Consider the following 21824-nt stretch of genomic DNA (forward strand, 5'->3'; position numbering starts at 1 on the left):
GCAGCCATTTCCGAACGTTATGGCAGGCCCGTCCCTGCATTAGAGAACAAATAGCTCATGTCCATCTCCCGTCAGTTTTGGTACCTTCATGGGGCCATGGGAGACTCCGAGGAGCGTTTTGTAAAACTGCCAGTTGCTCCTTCACAGCAAATAAAACATTGAAACATATTGCTATAAAAGATATGACACTTCTCTCAGTGGATTTATTAAGAAGACTCCTAGAGTAAAGGGTTATAAAATCTGATCGAGTCAGCAGTTCCAGCTGTGTAATTGATATCCATTATTTCCTATTGACTGCTGTGCAGGACTTCATTTTCTGTAGCATCAACAAATTCCTCTTCTGCCTACTACAGAACTGCCAGGGGGTTCCGCAGGAAACAAAGCTGATCAGCAAACGCAGAGCACGAGTCCCAGGAGAGTGCCAAGGCGTTTTCCCTCAGCTGCTTCCCATAAACACACACCTTTATCCTAATCTACACTGTTTCTCAAATTATCCCATTTGCACAGGGCAGTTTTACAAACACACTGTGGCTTTGCTGGAGAACAGAAACTGGGCAAGAGTCTCGTGTCCAGCCCCGTGGAGAGCCCGCACTGACCCCGCACAGCGTCGGGTTCATCTCATGTCAGACCAACCCCAGCTTGTCACAGGGCCGTGGTGTAGCTCGGCGTCCGTCTGTCCTGAGCGTTTGTCTGTCACCTGGCAGGGCTAGAATGGCAGATTGCTTCTCGACGCCCTCACGGGTGGTTTAGTATTGGGTTTATTTTTGGTGGATCTTGGAGCAATGGAGAATAACTGAGAGAAACTGTCCTAACATTGTCAAATAGTTGTAATAAGTAGCTGCCTAATCCAGGTCTAAAAGCACATTTGTCTTCCCTCCTCTGCCGAGCAGGTATTTGTGGCTGATAACCACTCGTCTCGTGGGAGAGAGCGAGATAAAGCAGCACGGGAAGGGAAGGAGCAGGCTGTGTGTGTGCTCTGGGGACACTGAGACACAGAACAGGGCTCAGCTACGGGCACAGGGCGTGCGGCTGGGGGTCAGCTTCCCAGGGGGCTGAGACCGTGGGCGTCCCGGGGGGGTCGGCTGTCCAGGGGGCTGGCACCCCGTCCTGGGCTGTTCCCTGCTGGCAGGACCCCTCCTCCCCGGGGAGGCTCAACACCCCTGCCCAAGGAGGGCGGCTGCAATCTGTGTTCGAGGTCCCGTGTTAAAAACCAGACTGTTCCCGTGTGGGGTTTTGGGGCCGTTTGTTGCTCAGTCAATCAATGTCAAGTGGCAGCACCACGAAGCTCAGGTCCCTTTGGATCGCAGCGTGCCCGCTCCTCGTGCCTTTTTGGGTCCCGTTCCTCCACAGAATGGAGCTTTGCAGGAGCTGGCAGGGACCCGTGGGGGGAGGCAGGGGGATTTGTGCTGCGCCAAGTGGTTCAGAGACCCCAGATGTGCTTCTCCTCTGCTCCATCCATCACTGCCCAGCTTCAGCCAGGCTGGAAGCGTCCACGCCAGCTGCCTCCTGCCTTCTCCCCTTCACAGGACACTGTCAGGCAAACCAGCCATTTGTCCCTCTTACTATTTAAAGTTTTTCTGTGCTATTGACCTCCTGCAAATCATTTGCTTTTCCAGATGCTTCAGTATTAACTTGTACCATTTTATTTCTTTTTTTTTTTTCCGCTCCTTATCTCACCTCAAGGAGGAGAGGGATTACCTCATTCCCACCGCCTCAGAAATAAATCCTCATTATGGATTTGTACCTAGGGAGGAAGAAACTGATTTCCACTCCCAGCCAGTTCTGAATGGATATTTGAAGGTAATTGTTCAGTCCAGGGACATTCCACTTGTCTAATAACCATAAAGAGTGCTTTTATTAGCAATGTGTTAGGTTGGTACTATTTAGAAGATATATATGGGGAAGATATTATCGCAGAAAACTAGAACATGGACATCAGATTTATGTTTTTATTTCGAGGTGGAGCAAAGGGGAAGGACCCAGCATCCATTAAATGTGTGATGCTGGTGTGGGGCTCAGCCCTGGCTCGGTGAGATGGGGGGGCTGCCGGCATGCTGGGACTGCTGGGGGGACCCCGGAGGTGGAGATCGCTGTCGGGGAGCAGGAGACAGCACAGGGCAGGGGTCCCTGATCCTGTCCCCATGGACAGTCTGATAGGCAGTAAAAAGCCCGGAGGTGGGAAATTGCAGTTGTCTGTTCCCTGTTTTCGGGCTGCGGGCTCAGATCGGATCAGAGGCAGGTGCTTGTTCTGCAGCACACGTCGTGCCGTACAGTGCTCTCGTACTGTCAGGGTGGTTTGATCCCTTGCACAAAACCCTTTCGCGTATCCTCACCCTCCCAGCGCACACAGGTTTGTCACAAGTCATCTCCTGAGATGGCTAAAACCCAGCGGGGATGAGTAGCTCTTATCTCATGCTGTAGCTGTGAAAAGTCTGGTGCGCGCCAGCAGACGTTCACAGCATTTTTATGCAGGATCCAGAAGGTGCCTCTAGGTTCTGTCTCCCTAAACACGCTGGAATATATAACGCTGAAATGATGGTGTGATGAGGCCCTTTTTTCTTGGCTAATTGCTGCAGAATGAAATAGGGGCCAGAATAAAATGTGGTCATCTGCTAAATGGCTGCTGCGCCCGGCTGTCAGGCTGTTTGCTGCAGCCAACAATATATACTGACTGTCGCGGCTTTTGAGTGCTCCAGCTTGGGTGAAAATCATGCGGTGACTTCTCTGGGCTTTAATAGCCTGGTTCAAAGCTGCTCTTGCAGAGCCAGCAGTGACTGAGTACATGAAAATAAATGAACAACCAATGAGAACTTTATAGAAGAGGCAATTATTTGGTCCAGTTTTGCAAATTTACCCTGAGATACATCCAGGTGTTTTCCCTTCTGCAGAAGAGCAGAGATGCTTGACAGAAGTCAAGAGCACTGAGGCTCTGGGACACGGGGGCTCGTGATCCTGTGCCCTTTTATTTGTGTTTGTGCCACGTCCTGTGCTGCTGCCAGCTCTGGAGGTAGCAAGCACCCCTCACCCACCTGTTCAGTATCCAGCTGGTGGTAAAATTTTTATGAAAGGTCCTTAATTATTCATGAGGAATGACATCTCCGTTACACAACCCATCTGACGGGTGGAGTGCAATCGTTTAGTAACCGGTGCTGCAGGGTAATAGGTTCCTCTTGAGCTCTGAGCCTTCTTCCCACCCTCTGATCTCACCTGTAGAAGGCAGTGGGAGGGTTGGTTTGTACAGGTTGTGACACGGACAAGCCCAAAGCCATCCAGCTGAGCGGGTGCTCCTGCTTCAAACCCCAGTGACCCCGAGATGCCCCAGGCTCCCTCAGGAGACAGCATCTGGGGGGGATGCGGGGCAGCTCCGACACCCCAGCTCCCTTCCCAAAGGGCTGCTGACCACCAGCCACCCAAGGGCTGTGCTCTCCTGGTCCACCCTCCCCAGCCGGGATTTAACACTCCTCCCTGCCCACCCCTCTGTGCCCGGAGCCCTCCTCGAAGCGGGATGCAGCAGCCCCCGAACGCAGCCTGGCTGCGTTTAGGATCCTCGCTGTTAGTGCTGAGGGTGGAGATGTTGCAGCCTGCTTATGTTACAGGGATCTCCTGTGATGCTACTGAAACTGGAATATGTAAATCAGATTAATGTGCCACAAACGAACGTGGCAGAGGAGCCCGGGCAGTGCTGGGAGCCTGCGGCAGCCTGTGGAGCCACCAAAAACCCTTTCTGTGTCTGTAACCCCTGGGGACTTGGGAGCAGGGATTGAGGTGTGTTCAGTGTGCTGGTGCCGTAATTAGCTGCTCTCTCTCACGTGGATTGATTTCAGGAGCTTGTGCCTTGTGCAGCCAGCCTTGTTGAACATTTTCTGTTGCTGCCTGATATCGCTCCCCGTGCAGGCGCTGAGCTAAACTGAATCCCATGCATGGTTTCCTTCCCATGGAGCAGTTTTACATGTAAAGAAGATGATAGATTAAATTATGTTTGACTGACGGGTTTAAATTGGGGCCTCTTTCTGCAGCCTCCACATCCATGCTCTAAATAGGACGCTTGGGATTAGGGCCATTAAATTACTTAGTTTATTGGAAAAATAAAAATCAGGAACAGATGAAGATGAAAAGAGAGAGAAACGCAAACTGAAAGAGTGTTAAAAAATGATTAAGCTAAGGTAGCAAATGAAATAGAATAGCACTAAAACTAGATGACATGTAAGAAATTCTCTCAAAGTGGCAACGCTGAGGAGTCACTTAGGCTGCTAAAATACAGAGCTGCGAAGTTAAAGACAGATGAGCTTGATATTGCCAAGAGCCCACAATGGCTTTTCAGCCACCAGCGGTGCTGGAGGTCTTGCCCTGGGCAAGGTGCAAATGAAAACAAAGAGAAACAAACTGCTTTGGGGTACTGAAGTGTCACAGGTTGCACAGCTTTTACAATTGCACAGTGCAAAGAAACACCCTGCAAGGTGGCCGGGCTGCTGCAGGAGATGCAGCCCCCCTTGGAGGGTGCTGACCCTTCGGAGGAGCGGGGAGCAGGAACGCGCAGGTCGCTGCGGGCAGGCTTGTTTCACTGCTGGTGATCGTGCCTTCAAGGAGAAACTAAGCAAGTGTTTTGACAATTATCTTAATGCCAGGATGGCAGGATGAGGTCCCCTCCACTTCTCTTCCTGAGTACCCCTTTGTGGTCTTCTCCGTGGGATGCCCTGGGCATCGTCACTCCCTGCAGAGAGCTCCCCAGGGACGGGAAGGGAAGGAGGATGTTAAATGCAGGCCAAGAATGGAGTTGACACCCCGGCTGTCCTCGTTGCAGTTTGAAGGCAGTAATGGCTCCTCCTTTCCAGGTCCATGCCCCGGTCTCAGGGAACGTGCCCCCAACAGCTGGAGTTTGCAGGATTGCTGTTCCTGGCCCTGGCCCTGCCTCCCTGCTCAGCAGCTCCCGCATGCCTCCCCAAACCCAAGCAGAGGTAGGTTTCTGTCTGCTGGCTTTGAATAACTTCCTTTAACCTCTCGGAGTCTTTGCATCTGTATTGCCTCCCTCGCTCTTTCCAGTAATTACGTACGAGGCCATGGAAAGAGATCAAATTCTGCCGTCTCCTTTGAATCCTGGAAACTGCCTCTTACGGTCCCCTTGAGTCTCTTTAAAGGAAACAAATTAAAATGCTGCAGCCCCGATGATTGCAGGTAGAGCTGTACACCAGAGCACCTGGCAGTTCCCAGATAGCTCTCGATTTGGCTAGTGAAACATTTCCAGGAGATTGATTCTGTATCGGGTCTGGGGAAATTCTGCAGCTCCACAGATAATCTATCACTGCCTGCCCAGAGAGCGCTGATAAATTCCTCATCTCCTGCTCGAGCATCTGTCGTGATTGCAGCAGGAGCAGCAGTGCAAACTGTTTTCCCTGCATGTGAAAAAAAGCTTGACCTAGGTCAGAGGAGCAGCTTTCAGACTGGCCTTCCCCTCCTGCCGTGAGTCAGGCTGCTCCCCAGCAGCTCCTTCCCCATGGTGCAGTTACAGCTGCGATGCTGGGCAGAAATTCTTGCCTGCTTTCTTCTCAGCCTTTGCCTCAGAGTCGTTATTATGATGGGTTGTTAATGCTCTAGAATAGCAGTGTGTGTCCACTCGAGCGGTATTTGTGCAGCTTGACCCGATGGACATCACTGTCCTCACAAGCAAAATGCCTTTGGGTAACAGTGGGACTTGTGCCCCCTCCCAGGGCGATGCCCCCTGGGGAAGACCCTCCTTCTCCTCCCGGTGGGGCAGGCTGGGGGTGGCTGGCAGCCGATGACAGCATCGGTCTGCAGGCGTGTGGCAGAGGGACAACTCCTCTGCCACCCCGGAGGAGGTGCGGGATGCGGATCCGGCTTTCGGACCTGGTGTGAAGGGGTTTAATGACATCTCAACGCGAAGGGGAGAGTTTGGGTAAATGGTGTAAGAGAGCATATTCCCTTACGTTAAATCTCCACTCTGGGTCCTGTTGCCATTGGCAGCCCGAGGGATATCTTGTGTAGATGCTAGAACACATTGTAAATTAGGAAAACAAAACAGAATGCAAACCAAAACACCATATTGTGCGAAGATCATTTCTCTTGATACCAGAAAAGCTGCTCAGAAGGAACCACCTCGTCCATGTTTACCCTTGGGGTTTTTTTAATTTGAAAAAATGATCTCATTTCTGCTTTTCTATAAAAACAGCTATTGTCATTAGCAATATCTTTGCAGAGTTGCCTTGCTGTGTGTGGAGGTTGGCAGAGCCTGTGGCCAGCCCTGCTCCGGAGGAGATGAGCGCAGCCACCCAGGGACCCCCCCAAACGATGGGGACGGTCGTGTGAGGAGCGTCCGTGTGCTCACGCCCGAGTGAGGAACCTGTGCGGCATCGGGGGAGCGGCTCTGATCTCCGGGAGCGGTCGTTCCTGCGGTGGGAGCCGGCCGTGCAGCCCCCGGCCCTGCCTGCCCGCAGTGGGGACGGCACACGCCTGTGCTTGGTAAATACTGGAGCTGGCAACTGTAAGGCTTTGTAATAGTCCGGTCATGAGCCTGCTGGACATGTGCCACAAGAGGCAACTGTTTTGTAAAATAATGTAAAAATAATGTAAAAGAAGTAACATAATAAACCTTTCATACTGGTAAACCTCTGAAATGTTCTTAAATTCAGGCTGAGTTTTGGGCTGAACCACAGAAGCAGCCAATCATGAGGCAGAGCGAGGACTTGAGTCTGGCTTCCCACATGGTGAATGAATTATTTTGTACCGCAATGCTGAATTGGGGCTTGTGACCACACTCGTTTTTTGAATGAAGAACAATAAAGGGTCTCTTTTTCACTGTCATGGAGAACAAAACTAACTCCTGAAGTGCTCAAAGTTTTCTGATTTTCCTACTACTCCTACTCAATAAGTCTGCACTGGGTAAAGATTTTACTTTTATTTTTCTTATAATAATTTTTTTGTGTGTGTGTTTTTTTTCTGATTTTTTTGGTGGGAAGATGGTTAAAATTTAATTGGGAGGAGGGATGTTAGTGCAATGAATGCTTCCTTTGTGTTTTCTTTCTTTTAGCAGTTCTTGCTAGGGTGCAATCCCAGTTCAGCTTGAAAGTCCCTATAAACCCACGAGCAGCTCTGCTGTTAAAGGCCAGCTCCTGCTGATGGATTCCTAATGGGGAACGGTTGAGGCAAGTTATAAAATTAAAAGAAATAGGGTGAGAATACAATTAAAAGCAGTGTCTCTGAACTGGAACTGCTTTGCCGTGAATTGAACATGCCTAACCCTAGTCACGGTTGAGCGGAGCTATTCCACTCAGCATCGGATTAACTCATCAGCAGAGAGCCCACAATCTGATTTAATTTGAAAGACTACAAAATTATATTTCTCTGCTGATTTTCCAGGTGGCAGGATTAGACGTGGAGCTTTTAGTTTTACGCTAGTTCCTTTTAACTTAATTTGACAGAAATGGCTTTCGGTACAAGACAATATTTGATGGGTACTGCATCGGGGATAATGAAAACGTCAGACAAATGGCAAAGCGTAATTGGAATCACTTGTTTTCCTCTGTCTGGGCACGTGCTGAGTTTGATAAACCACGAAGAACGAGTTTCCTGGTAGAGCACAAAGCAGGGAAATTTGCAGCTCTTTGGGACGTTCGATGCTCCACCAGAGCAGCACCTTCCCAGGGAAAAGAGGGAGGACTGAGAGCTGCCGCAGCACCTGGCAGATTCAGTGTGTGCCGGCCATCGTGAGGACACAGGCAGGGGTTCTTGCACGGTTGGCACGGGTATGGCCACGGGCATTGCGGCTGGAGGGGAGGGAAGGGTGGTGGCCAAGGATGCCCTGCCGCGGTGTGCAGGAACAGGAGCTGCCCTTCCTCCTGGCTTCGCTGACTAAGGAGCTCCTTTTTTTGGCAGTTTGAGCTGGAATTAAAATATTGCTGGGAGGGAGACCCGGGGGCAGGCAAACAGCTTGTTCCCAGCTGGCTCAATACTTCCTTGTTTGCAATTCCACCTACCAGAGCTCAAAAAAGGCTCCCCTGAAGGCGGCCTGGCGCGGGGCTGGCAGCCCGTGGCAGGAGCACAGCTTGGGCAGCTGCTCATCCTGCCGAACGTTAATGAAATACAAGGTCGGTGCAGGAATTCACAGGAAACCTGCTCAGGGGATGCCCCGCCAGCCCTGTTTTCTTGCCTGCAGACAGATCTTAGCTTGCTCATGCCACAGGCTCCTTGGGCACATCAGACTGTACCCAGAAATCTATTTATCAGGTAACAGTAACTACAAATGTGCAAATCGGGGGACAATGCCGATGTCAGCAGGATCGGGCAGTGAGGGAGGGCCGGGATCCGTCTGGGCCTCCAGCACCCAGCAAGGACACCCATGTTTTGGCTCTCTCTGCGAGCTCGTTCGGAGCTCCAGGATCTGGATGAAGACCTACGGAGACTTTCAGGCAGCCTGTTCGTGTAGGATTCTGCCTCACTCGCTGTAAAGCTGATCTGTGGAAGCCCTTTAGAGGGGAGTTTCTCCTTGCACGGGGTCAGGAGCTGCTGGCAGCCCAGCACAGGCCGTGCAGAGGGTTTGTGATAGAGCTCATGGTCAGCGGGGACCTGGGGGACCCAGAGCCCCCCGGCACAGCCTGAACCCCCCTGATCCCCCCTGGAGGGGCATGGGGGGGACACGGGGGATGGACCAAGGGGTGAAGGGTGTCATCGCAGGGCTCTCTGTGTGCTGGGGGGAAGGAGGGCTGGGAGGGGCCTGCTGGAGCCTCCCAGGGGGATCTTACCCTTTATAAGGGGAAGCTGGAGCAGGTGAAGTTTGGCAGAGTCCTGGAAGAGGCAAGGAGGCGAGAGCAGCTCTGGGGTAGGTTCCTGCTCTTTTCTGTCCCTAGACCACCTGGGGTTGCTTCGGTCCCTTTGCGTAGAGGCTGCCTGGCTCGAGGCCTGGCGTGGCTGTTTTGGCTGGTGATAGGGCTGCGTGTTGTGGGGGTCCTGGGGGCTTCCAGGACTGCTTCCTTCTCTGGGGAAGAAAAAGGGGGTTTTCAACTTGACCTCCAGGCTACAGGTGCTTGGGAGAAGGGTCTGCCCAGGGGCAGCAGTGTAGAGCCAGGTGGGTTAAAGGCCGAGTTACCCGGCTGCTCTTGTCAGCCTCCTGCCAGGCCGTGCTGGAGCGATGGAGCTCCTCTTTGCTCTGGGACAGACCCAGGTACCTGCGCCCTGTGCACAGCTCCGCCGCCCTCCTCGAGGCCTTCACCGCCAGGCCCAAGCGGGGCCTGGCTGGGAAATGGTCTGTAAGCTGCAGGCAGTGTGCTTATGAGAGGCAGGCTTCTAGTGACTCCCCAAACTGAGTTTTTCTCCCTGTAAATGCAACTAGGTCTCAGTGTCCCTGATTAGCTTCTGGTGATGAATTCCATCTGCCTGCCTGGGATCAACAGAGACCTAAAAAAACTGAGCTCCAGACATGCAGCCTACTGTTTTCATGCTGAGCTTTCTTCATTATAGGAAATCACTTACAAAACAGGAAGCTCTTCCTTGTTCCACTCAATTTCTTGGGCTTATTTGCCATGAAATGTCACCTTCAGATGAAAGAATGGGATTTATCACAATTAAGGGAGGCTTTGACATGTCCCTGTAAGCGAATCAAGGGTACTTTTAATTCTGAATCTGTGCAGGATTTTGTTGATGCGACGCAAGTCCCTTGCAATTTATAATGCTCGTAAAACATGCACGTTCTTGGGGAGCAGTTGCATAAATTTTGTTGCTTCCAGCAGCGCTGGCTGCAGAGAGGCTGGCCCTTGGCCTGGGGAGGCTGACGCAGCGTGTTTGCGATGGGTGACGGCGCGCATGCTGACACGGCTCTGCCCGCATTGGTCGCTGGGCACCGGGTATAGGTGCGGCGTGATTGCTGGGGAGGCACGCGATAAACCAGGGCAATTGAGAGTAAACGTGTGTGACAGGGTAAGTGCGGAGTGAGTTAACCTCTGCCATGGAGAGTGAGGTGTATCGCAATGTGCCTGGCCGCTGGTTTGTGCCTGTTCCTCTGTGGTACTCCCAGAGAAACCCTGGTGCAGGTTAACCTGTGGCTGTATTTTCCTGTGTTACATTCACACTGTACCCAACACCCCTGTGTCACTGGCCTCGTCAGTCACCCGCTTTGCTAGAGAGCTTGTTTTGTCTGCTATGAGATGCAGAGGAGCCGAGTCTGAGGAATGCAGGTTTTGCTCCCAAAACGCTGGTGGCAGCGATCGGGGAGTGCTGGGGGCAGGCGGTGGCGGTGGGCGCCCAGCTCCCAGCTCTCCCACCCTGCCAGCACAGCCGCTCGCCCTGCACGGTCACCAACGCGTGCTTGGTCACCAGCTCTGCCCGTCCCCTCCGGCAGTTCCCCTTCTGCAGCCGAGAGCTGCCTCTCTGGTGCCAGTGGCTGCGGATCTGCGTATGAGGTGCGACAGTAGCATTTGTACCTGCATCTCGCCGGCTGCTTTGCAGAATGTTTGATGTGGCTGGGTCTGTAGCTGTGTGAGCAGCTGCCCCTCGCTGGGGCACGAGCTAAGGTGCTTTTTCTGTCTCTTCAGCAATTTGAGTTGCTTCAGCAGAGGGTCATTATGTGAAACACCCTACAAAAAAATGTGTTGCGTTGGCTGTTGCCATAGCACAAGTCGGGAACCCAGAATGTGTTGTGGAAGTTGGTGAGTCACTGGGGTGAAGCATTTATCCCAAATCCCCCTGTGCTGGAAACCTTTTGGTGTGTGTGAATTTTACAGAGCCAGTAGCTCTCGGTGGGAGTTAGTGGGATCAGTAAGTGTGTCCAGCCTGGTGGTGCCCACATTGTTCCACCGTGGCAATGCCAAACCACAGCAGTGAGTAAAGCCCTGGGATGGCGAGGTGTGGCTGTAGCAAAGCAGCGCTTGTCCCACCAGCGTGTCTCAGCGCTGTCCCCACCCTCTGCAGCAGCATCACATCGCTGAGCTGAAAGATCATAACAATAACTGAGTATAAAACCCCCTTTCTCGCATTGCTGCTGAGTTACTGTGGCTTCAGATGCCACGCTGAAGCGTTTAGCAAGGCAAGGCAATGGCTGCAGGTTTTAGTTATGTGGCTAGGTCAGAGCATCGCATTTTTAAGCTGTTTTTATTCCACCTCGAGCAGTTCTGCAGCCACAGGAGGGCGGCACCGCCGAGAGCCGTGAAAGGCTGTTCCCAGCTTGTCCAAATCGCTGGTTTGGTTAGAAAATAAAACTGCTTAAAAGGAAGAAAAGGGGGGAATCGTCGAACACCCATCCACGGTACCCGGGATGCGTACACAGGCTGCTTTACACTGGTCACGCTTCTGAAAAGCATCGCCCAACGCAGCTGAGCCCTCTTGGCCCCACTCCCCGAATCCAGGGGAAAACGCTAATTAGTTTTCAAACCAAGATTTTTCCCACTAGATCAGTTTTTGAGTATCAAAGGAAGGTCAAAACCCCATGAAGTGATCTAGCAGAAGAGAGGGCTGTTTCCGCCGAGGGGGCTGGGAAGCCAATGGGATTTAGGAGCAGCTATTTCTGGCACATTTCCATCATCAAAGTTTGCTGCGGGGGACTTGGGACGCTCTGACTTAACGCACTATTCATATGCAAAAAATATTTTCAGATTTACATATCTCTTGTGGAGGGGGAAAGATGTAAACTGCTGGCTGTTTTGGTTGTGTGTTTACAGCAGCTTGAAAAATAACTGAAATAAATAGAAAACAAGCGCAGTGTGGGTGTGCAGACCCCGGGGGTCTGAGGGGCTGGGCTGTGTGCTCTGGCAGTGGATCGCCCGTGGGGTGGCAGAGGAGCCCGCAGGGATGGGCTCAGTGCTCCTGCTTTGTCTAAATAGTGTAAAAGGATATAAATGATGTGAAAATGTGCAGCTTCTGGCCAGGTGCTGTCGTGCTCCGCAGCTCTCAGTACCCAGCTGATGTTTAACCCGAATCCTGCTCAGGCAAACGGGACTTTGCCTGTGTCAGGGCGGTGTCAGGGTAAGTCCAGGCCAGTGCAGGTTCACTGATGTTTTCCTCAGCTAAAGATAATTTCGGTTTGCGTAGCCAAAGCTCAGTCAGTGACAGAGCAAGGGCATTGTCTTCCAAGGTTTGTTTGGTCAGTTTAAACGAGATGTTTCTGAGAAAGATCCCTGCGATAGCTCAGCCGCGGGGGTCACAGCGGCGGGGTGGGGAACGCCGGTGCCCGCGGATGCAGATATAATTCTCCTAACATGGGACTTTGGGTAATCAGTTTAAAGGCCCGTGTTTGAACTGTCTCTGAAGAAGGACCCAAACATGCTGATTACATAATGGATTGCAGAGAATAGTGCTGCAACAAAGATTAACATGATTAGAGAACTGAGAGGAGCACTTGACTAAAATACTACACAAAAGGATGAAATTTTTAATTTTGTAGTAGGCAAAACCTGCTGTGCACAGCTGGAAGCAGAAGGGAGGTTAAACCCAGCCTGGAAGCCAGCCTACAGGAAAGCGAAGTGATTCTGCACTGGGAAGCTATTAAAATATATTAGGTTACTGCTTCAAGTTCAAACACTTGACTTAGCTTTAATATCTTATAAAAAAATAGTTTATGATGTTATTCAAATTGAAAGGGTCTCAAAAGTAACAGCAAGGCTAAATTTTGATCTGTAACAACCGACCCCAGATGACCCCTGGGTTTTGTGCCAGAATAACCCAGGTTTTGGTGAGGTGACCATAGACTCTGTGGCAGGGAGGGGGCACGTGGCTCTGGGCATTAATTACCGGCAAAGAGCAATAATTTCCCCTCAAAGTGAGGAAGAGGGGCTTCCTTGCCCCCCACGCCGGGGGCCTGGGATCGGGCAGGAGATGGTGGAGGGTTTCCCAGGCCGGTGCTGCCGTACGCTACCGCAGCGGCACCCGGAGCCGCTCCTCGCTGCCAGGAGTTAATGGGGCTCTTCATTTAGCTCAATTACTGCGCACCCACCTGAGAAGCTGTAAAGAATGGAACAGTGAATCTTACAATCAAATATTAAATTATACCTAATTTATTTACTTATGGCAATCTGTAAGCCCTGAAATCAGGCGTGTAAAGGTTTATAACACCATCGCTCCTGGGAGCGAGGGGACATGCCTGGCAGTGCTCCGGGAGGGGTTTAATGGGGCTCGGTCCGAGGGGGGGCACGGACAGGGGTTAATCGCTGTAAACCCGGGGTCTCCCAGCTGCAGAGACCCCCGAGCAGCCCCTCCACGGGTTTGTCCGTAAGGATCTGGGGGGTTAGTTCAAGGCAACATGGGTCATTTTTTTCTATCATCTGACCTTCAGCTAATTAATTTCAGAAGGCAGATCATGTTCTATTCACTTTTTTTAAAAAAAAGCTATTTTATTTTTTGGCCAGTTAGCCAAGGAAAACCTAGTCCTTGACTTTGATAAATGTCTCTCCACCATAATAAGGCGTTTTTGCATACTTTTTATTGCAGCCAAGACACTCAGTATTTAGGAAGAGGCTTATTGTTTGAATCAGGATAGAAATAGCGTGTGTTTGGCAGCGCTTTCTGCAGAATATATTCAAGGTTTTTACTTCTGTACAAAATCTTTCAAGTCTTCTGGATTTTTTCCATGGACCTCACTCAGGTCAAGGTTTCGATGTGCCTTTGAAGTGTAGGTTTGTCCTTGAATCCTCTGGCAGCCCCGTGTCGTCATTCTGCAAAGGGGCTCGGGAAACGACACTGGGGGGAGGGTGGTGGGAGGTAAATCAGAGCCGCCCCAAAATCCTGACAGAGGCAAAGGGTCTGGTGGCTGTGAAGCAATAAATCGTGTCTCGTACTTTACAGTTCAGAGAGAGGGAGAGAAAAAAACGCGTCTGGATTAGAACTTTTTTACTATTCAGGATGGCAGGTGAATTTTGAACAGGAACCCGGCTGGAGAATACGTCCAGTCTGGGAAGCAGAATTTGACAATTTTCTCTTTCCTTCCGATTATGCAACGTCAAAGCAGAAACAGCAGTGGGTGGGGAAGGTACCTTGAACTGTGTCAAGGTATTGCGAGACGTTTGTATGCCAGTTTTTGTCTACTTCTGTGAGGCATAAAAGCACCTTTATTCTGCAAAGACAATGGAAATCCACTTTGTCTTCTGCGTGGGCGTTTAAAAAATGCCATTGCTCTCTGATGCTGTGGGAGAGCAGCAGGAACGGAGCAGGAGAAACCGGCGCAGCCGCCCGGGTGGCTGCATTTCCCAGGAGGCTGGAGCCCTGCCCGTGAGCCGCGGTGCTGGGACCTGCTCCTGCTCCTGCTCCTGCTCGCAGGCACTGGGGCACCGGCAGCCGCTCAGTGTGGTTTCCACCCGGGTGTTTGGCAAACCCGTCGCTGTAGGGTGAGTCAGTCAGCGAGCCCCCCCGGCCTGGGCCCACGCAGGGTCATTCCAAGGAAGCGGGTTTTCCACGGGGGAGGATGCAGTGCTGAGTCCCAGCTGTTGCTGGGTTACCGGGGCCAACACTCGCACGACGATGCTCCCTGTGCGTGGGCGCCGGAGGAGCCGGGTCCGGGGGGTGACCGGTGGCTGGCTCAGCTCTGATTCATCGCCCGGACCCCGCTCCTGCCTGCCGGGGACGCACGCACTGTAAAAACCTCTTGGCATGCGAGGGAGCCCACGGGCCGCCTCCGTGGCAGCCCTCCCGGCTCCGAGCCCCTCGGTGCCCTCCTGGAGAGCCCTCGTGAGCCCCTGCGAGGAGCAGAGGGGCAGATAAACTTCACGGAGTGACTAATCCTGTGAGAGATGGCATTTCGGTTCTGATGCTTTAGAAAGCTCTCGGTGCCTCGTCAGCCCTCGTCAGCGGTGCTGCTGTTGGATGGGGTGACTTCCCTGCGTGCCAAAGCAGAGCGTCGTCGTGCTGCGCCGCATGCACCGATTCGGTGTGCAGCTCAATGAGAATACAGGGTTTTTTCAGGGCTGTGTATTAAGATTCAGGTCATAGCCTAACTGTTACTTTCTAGCAAAGATATATGGCAACTGTGCCACCTCCTGTTGGCTACAGTATTTCGGAGGCTTTTCTTCCCATCAACAGCCTTGTCTATCACTTCAAAGTCACACTGTAGCATCACCTTGCTGCATGTGAGGCATTTGTGCTTTGAAATCCCAGACCAGCTCTTTTCTGTGAAAACCACACTGACCCAACTGTAAATCTCACTGCTTTGTAGCTCTTCTCTCGCATTTAACAGGCTTCATAGCGGAGGTTTTCCTTTCGCAGCCACAGGTGAAACACGCTTCATCTGTGCCTGTTTCTACCTGCTGAAGTTGAGCTGTGCAAGCAGAAAAGTCTTTTTTATTCCTGGTTTTTTTTTCCTCTGGCTTTTGCCGTGCCCTGGGCCAGCAGACACCTCGTGCTCAGGTGCTCGCCCACGAGTGCGGATTCCCCAGGTGCACCCGGGGTGCTGAGCCGCCTGTTTGCAAAGGAGAGTCTGTGCCTCGGGGCCAAACAGATGTGCGGCTTGGCTGAACAGTCAATTTTTAACTTGCCCCATTGCTCAACAGTGTGGAAGGGCAACTTGCCCGGGAGGTGTTGCCGTTGCCCGGAGCACCCTGTTCCTCCGCACACAAACACTGCCGGGTGAGGTCTGGCCCAGCTCCGCTTTGGACTCTGCTTGTGTCGTGTCTATTTGATTTCACCAGAAATCAGGAGGTCACAGTACTGGGTGTTCAGCCCCTGGGGAACGTCCCCATCTCCTCTGAACACAGCGAGCAGGCCGAGCTGTGCTCTTGGCTTGTTCCAACTCTGTCTTCCCATCATCAGGAGGGTTGCAAGAGTAGTTTTTTGGAGAGATGGGGATGGCTGTTTGATGGGGGGGATAGATCGTGGGACCTCTGCGCCGTCTGCTCTAACTGACCCCCCCTTTGCTCTGGGCTGCTTCTTCCCAGCACCCTGCGAGCTGCTCCCCACCTTCCCCACTCTGTCAAACCAGAGCTTGTGCGATAAAGGCTTCTGCTTGTTTTCTGTCCCGGCTTTCCATGGCTTCTCCTGGGCTGCCTGCAGCGGGGAGCCCACCGGCACGCTCCTGGGCACGGCCGCTCGAGCCGGGGGTGCACAGCCACCCCCTCCGCCGTGCTCCCGTCTGTGGCAGAGCATTAGAAAAGCGGGATAAAATTAGCTGTTCGGACGCATGTTCCTCAGGATGAGACAGAGGGACACCCAGTACAGCCAGTTTGACTCATGGAGAAGAATTAATGGAAACGCCCGGCTCCTGGCGGGAGGAAATACCTTGAACAGCCTTTTCCTGCGTTTGTTGCGTGGGGAGGCGGACAATGGCCCCCGCGTCTGGGCGGGCGCTGCCGGGCTGTCGCGGGAATGCAGCACACGCGCCGACAGACACGGGTCTGCGGCACCGGGCGCGCAGGAAGGGCCCGGCACCGTGCGGGGGACCGGCCCCCCTGCACCCCCTCTGCACGGAGTGGGGCAGGGCGCGGGGCGGGCACCTTTTCCTACTGTAAATATCCAATAAACATAACTTTATTGTAAGCGGCCTTTATTTATCAGGGACACCACTTGGGCCAGTCATTTAAATGTAATGAGACAAGAGGGACTATAAAGTCCCTCAGCCACAGGATCTTATCAATCACGTTATGCAAATGCTTGTGAGCAGGGATGTCGGGGCAGCCTCTGCTTTGGTTGGTGTTGCTGTCAGGCTGCCGCGGTCGTGGCTTCCGCCAGATTCGCTTTCTGCAAGGAAGGAAAGTTGGCAGATGATGTTGGGGGCTGAGAGGGTGGTGAGGCTGTGACGAACCCATGGCTGGCCCTGGCACGGGAGGTGTGTTGTGGAAAGCTCAGCGGTCCAGGGCAGGGGAGAGGGGTGAGCAAAGCCCCAGCCACACATCAGGGAACAGGAAAGCAGCAGGATGGCACAGAACTGATTTGGTACCCACGGGGGTTCCGGGGAGCATCCCCTTGCAGCAGGGCTGCTGGCACGTACCGCACCCCAGAGGCAGATGGGTTTGGTGGCCGCATCACCCCGCTGGCTTCTGGTTTGAGTGTTTGTAGCACAAGAAATGGCTCTGATGGGAAAACCTGCTGGAGCGGGAGGAAAGAAGCTGCGTCCTGAAAGCCTGGAGCGTTTGGGTGGAGGCAGCAGGAGGGCGGCGCGGCCGTGTCCTGGCTGCGGGCGGCCGCTCGACGGCCCCGCTTGGCCTTTTTTGGAAACAGCCGTTTGAGGCAGTTTGTGTCACTGTGGATGGTTTTGTGGGGATGTGTCACGGGCGGGTGAAGCAGCTGCAGCTGAGTGTGTGACACTGCACTGGAACAGGTCGAATGCCGGGGAACTGGGAACAGGCTCCGGAGCAAATCCCACGCTGAGGCAGGTTCTGCTGAGCGAGGGCAGCTCTGAAAAGCCTTCGGGGTCCTGTCAAAAAGGTCCATCCCGATCCAGGCGTGACCCCAGCTCCCGCTGGTCCTCCCAGGAGGAGGGACCACCGTGTGTCACCCCTCCCTGCCCCAGCGAGGTCCCTGCAGCCGACGCTGAGCACGGGAGCGATGGGAGCGTGGGGCAGCGGTGCCCGAGGTGCTCCTGCCTGGCCCAGGCTGCTGACGCTTCTCCCACCCCCTGCACCGCAGCCCCGGAGATGCTTGGGGAGCCGGTGCTGCTTCGTGCACTGGACATTGCGTACCCCAACCTGGTGCTCTCGGGCAATGCTTGGATGTGCCTCACCATGCTATCAATAATTACAATTATCCATTCCATTAAGTAATTTAAAAGATTATTTCTAGTGTCCCTGACTTACAGGCAGTTTGGAGTTTTTACTGTAGGCAAAAAAACTGTAGCTGGTCTATCATTCTTCCGAATTGTTTCATCTTTGTTGCTCTAAGCAGAGTCATGGGAATGTTTTTTCTAAAGCAGGAGGTTACTAGAGGACATACTTATAAATAACTAGTCTTGGCTATTTTTAAGTATTTTCAACATAGTCTATCATGATAGTATGGCAAAACCTGCAGAAAAGCTGAGTCCAGTTCTGCTGCCAAGGCGTTCATAACTCACTGCTGTTTCTCTGGATGATGGGGAGCCAAGGCCGAGTTCTCGGTCTGCTCCGCAGGAATGCCGGGAGCCCGCGGGACCGCGCCGCTCGCTGCCGCTCAGAACCGGTCATTTTCTAAACCATTTTTCTGTTACGCTATTGCAAAGGGTTTAACGGTCCTTTATCACATAGGGGAAACTAGCAGTCGGTCTGATCTACAGTTAAATTTGGTGCGGTCATTCTGGGGATGCCAGAGTCACCACAGCAACCGCGGGTCAGGCTCTGGTGCTGCGGGCCTGGGCAGTGGGTCTGCAGGGAGCCAGGGGCTGCTGCAGGCGCCGGCAACACGCTGCCAAATCACCTCGGGAATCAAGGAGAGGTGCAGGTAGTCTGCTCTTAAAACAGAATCTATATGAAACGACCGATAGCCCCACTCCTCCAGGAGAACTGAGCATTTCAGACAAGAGAAAATATATTTACTTCATAATTTATTAAATTTCAGATCGCCATATGCAATAAATTATAGTTGATCTAATAATAATGTTGTCATAAAATATTACCATGACGTACTCGTCTAACAGCCATTGTAACCTATACAAATAAGAACTGTAGTTACAATATGTACATTTTTAGTGTTAATGGGAAATGAACAAAATATTAAGGAACTTCACAGTAAATTCAGGGAAATATGTCATTATTATTGCTTCTGTGCAAACAATTTATACTGCACACATACAGCTTGAGAAGGAAAAGTTACAGTTGCGTAGTGTGTCTCTAGAGCAGATGCATTCCCTGAAGGCTGCACTGACTGCACCCGGACGGTGCGCAAAGGCAAAGGGATCCACGAGCAGGAGCTGAGCAGGCTCCAGACCCCCCTCCCAGCCCATGACAGCGGGGCTTAGCAAGTTGGGTTCACAGAAACAAGTTTGGGAAGGCAAAGCACACCGGTGAAGTCAGAAAACACTAAGTCCATCAGAAGGTCTCGAGGCGTGTCCAGGCGCGGGGTCCCCCCACGGCTTGGTCCCACGGCTGCCCGGAGGAGCCTGGCTGCCTCCGCCTGGAGCTGCCCTTCCCCTGGGAGCCTCTGGCCACCACGCTGCCGTCCGCGCCGATGCTGCCGTCCCCGCTGATGCTGCTGTGTGCACCGATGCTGCCGTCCGCACTGATGCTGCCGTCGGTGCCACGGTTTGCTGGGTGCACAGTGGGGCTGAAGCCCCGCGGACGGTCTGCTGGGTGCCCCGTCCTGCCGGCAGCTCGCCGGGCAGCGGAGCGTGCCGTGTGTGGTAGGAGGTCACAAACAGTCCCGTCCCGAAATGTTCTCCTCCATTCCTGCTCCGGCCACCAGTTCAGTGGACTTTAATGGAGTATTTCCGAAGCGTCAGGAACTGGAGCAGCTTGTCTTTTCGCCTCTGCTTTAGCGCCATCAGTGCTCTGGTTTTCTCCTCCAAGTCCTGGTCGGTGGCGAGGATTATCTTGGCTCTTTCCTCTGCCTTCTTGTCCCCGGAGTTTTTGAAGAGTTTCTGTAGGGACTCTTCGTTGATGCTTTCAAAGATGTTGGCCACGGCTTTCTTGCGCAGGGCTGTGTCGAAGCGGTAGCCGTGGACCGAGGGGCTCACGCGCAGGGATGTGGACATGGCTGGAGTTTTGCAGCTTCTCTTTGCTTTCATCTATGTGGGGTGCTGCCGGGCACTCCCTCCGGCTGGGTCAGAGGGATCGGTGCTGTGCTGGCTCCCAGGGCCGGTATTTAAAGGCAGTCTGGAGAAACAGCCGAGGGCTCAAGTTACAGGGATGAGATCACGCTGATGTCAACACCAATAGTCACAGGCGAGTTTAACAGTTGAGTTGCCAACTTTCCTCCGCCGTGTAGGCGAGATGAGAAGTTTTCTGTTTGTGCCATGGGGACGGTTTTTCTTTGACCCGCTGCAGAACAGGCTTCACATTCAGAATATATAACGCAATAAACAGTTAAAACTCCAGGTGAGAACTATTGCAGCACTAGCAGAGGTGCCGGCTGCGAGCCTACACGTGCAGGCGAGGGGCCGGGTCTGGCCACTGGGGTGTCCTGCTGGGCTAAGAAATCTGGTATTACTGAGCACAGATAAATCTGGCCCAGAATGGCAGTGGGTTCAAAAGTCACTTGAGGCCAGGGAGCCAGAGATAAGTGTATTCTGGTTAATGGCTTAAAAGTGGCCGGATGCTGCAGCAGCATTGTTTGGAAAATTAGCGGCTTGTTTACTGGTTGTGTTGATGATCCCCGTTACTCATCCTTGCTGAAGAAGTCCAGAAACAGCCTCTGTCCCCACGCCGGTTTGACCAACGGCCCCAGGGGTTTCCCTTATTTACCGGAGAGCTGTGGCGGTGATCTCTGACCGCAGCGAAGAGCAGATCCAGAGTAACGTCGCCCGGTCGCTGGTCATTTCACATTCCTTTGGACAGAGTGGAGGGATGTGTCTGAGCGCAGCCCCTGCAGACACCCTCTCCTGTGGCCAGTGGAGCCATGGGAGAGGTAGCAGCACCTGAAGCCCATGTGCCGGGCGTTTGTGCCGGCACCAAGCAGAGAACAGGATTAGTTATGAGCTGTTGCTGACTGGGCACCATGCAGAGCAGGGCAGGCTGCTGCCTGGCCCCCAGGACCACTGCCGGTCCCAGCTCCATCCAGGCTCTCAGGAACATCCATCTGGCCAGGGCTTGCCAGGCTTTTATCTTTAGGAGAGGGAGCGGGCTGCGTTTCCATGTTTGACTGCTTTCCTATCTCGGACTTGGGGAATCACCCCTAAGTGCTGGGCACGCCCTGGCGCAGCCCAGTGCCCTGCGTTCACCCGCACCCCGCCCTGTGCCCTGCCTTCGCCCCCATCCCACCCCGTGCCCTGCCTTCGCCCCCATCCTGCCCTGTGCCCTGCCTTCGTCCTCATCCCACCCCGTGCCCTGCCTTTGCCCCCATCCTGCCTGAGGACGGGCTTTCCCCGCGCCTGCCAGGACTTTGCTCCACGCTGTCGTTAGGGGTGCGAGCTCTCCCTGTATATGTCTGCGATTTTTTTCTGCCGGTTCTGCGCCGTGGTCATTGTGCAGGTTACTTTTTACAAGTTTGTCTGGATTTCTTTTGTGTGTGCTAGCTGTTATGGGCTTCAGCGTATAAACAACTACTTTACAAAAGCTTGTGCTTTTCCTTCTGCCAGAAAAACTTCGAAGCCTCTCACTTCACTGTACTCTTGCCTAATTTGTGAGAATTACACATCAGCCGCTGTTTGCTCAACATTTGCAGGGCTGGTAAATCCTCCCTGAGAATAGGATCTTTGTGATGGGGCTGGCTGCCGGGTCTGCGTGTGAAGGAGCCTCACGTTTATAGACTCCCATGAACACGGAATATGAGGGGCGAGCGGTAGGAAGGAGGATGATGCTCATCGCTGGTCCCCTCCCGCTCAGCGCTGCCCGAGGGGAAAACCTGCCTGCAAAAGGTGTCGGGCTGAAATGCTAAACGTGCTTTGCTTCACTGGACAGATAATACAGTTTCAGAGTATTTAGGGCAAAAAATAGTGCCAGAAGAGTGGCCGTGATCCCGTGGCTGTAGAAAATGAGCCCGTCTTTTTTTCCCCTGGTCGAAAACAAGAGCTGAGGCATGTGAACATACGCCTGGTTCTCACCGCTCTTACGGCACGTGGAGTCGTTCTGCAGGTATTCGCAGAGACGTGGCTGAGAGAATAAATTAGCAATATTTGTGGCAGATACAAGCTCAGAAAAGTATCTGCCATGGAAACCGAGAATGAAGCTGATGCCTTAGGAGTAAGACATCAGAAAGCTGCCAAGCTGAAGCACACGTTTTCCTGTGAGCTCATCGTGCACTGAGCGGTAACAAACGTCTTTGCCCCTTTGAGCTTCTCT

At 53.0% G+C, this 21824-nt stretch overlaps 1 protein-coding gene across 1 annotated transcript; it reads right to left on the reverse strand.

The window, feature by feature from the left end:
- Positions 1-18416: 18416 nt before the first annotated feature.
- Positions 18417-19665, reverse strand: TCIM (transcriptional and immune response regulator). Its single transcript, XM_068421503.1, has one exon. It carries the CDS (start codon positions 19610-19612, stop codon positions 19292-19294), a length of 321 nt encoding a protein of 106 aa, XP_068277604.1. The 5' UTR covers positions 19613-19665; the 3' UTR covers positions 18417-19291.
- Between the last annotated feature and the right edge of the window lie 2159 nt (positions 19666-21824).

The sequence above is a fragment of the Nyctibius grandis genome, chromosome 33, assembly GCF_013368605.1.
Source record: "Nyctibius grandis isolate bNycGra1 chromosome 33, bNycGra1.pri, whole genome shotgun sequence".
Lineage (NCBI taxonomy): Eukaryota > Metazoa > Chordata > Aves > Nyctibiiformes > Nyctibiidae > Nyctibius > Nyctibius grandis.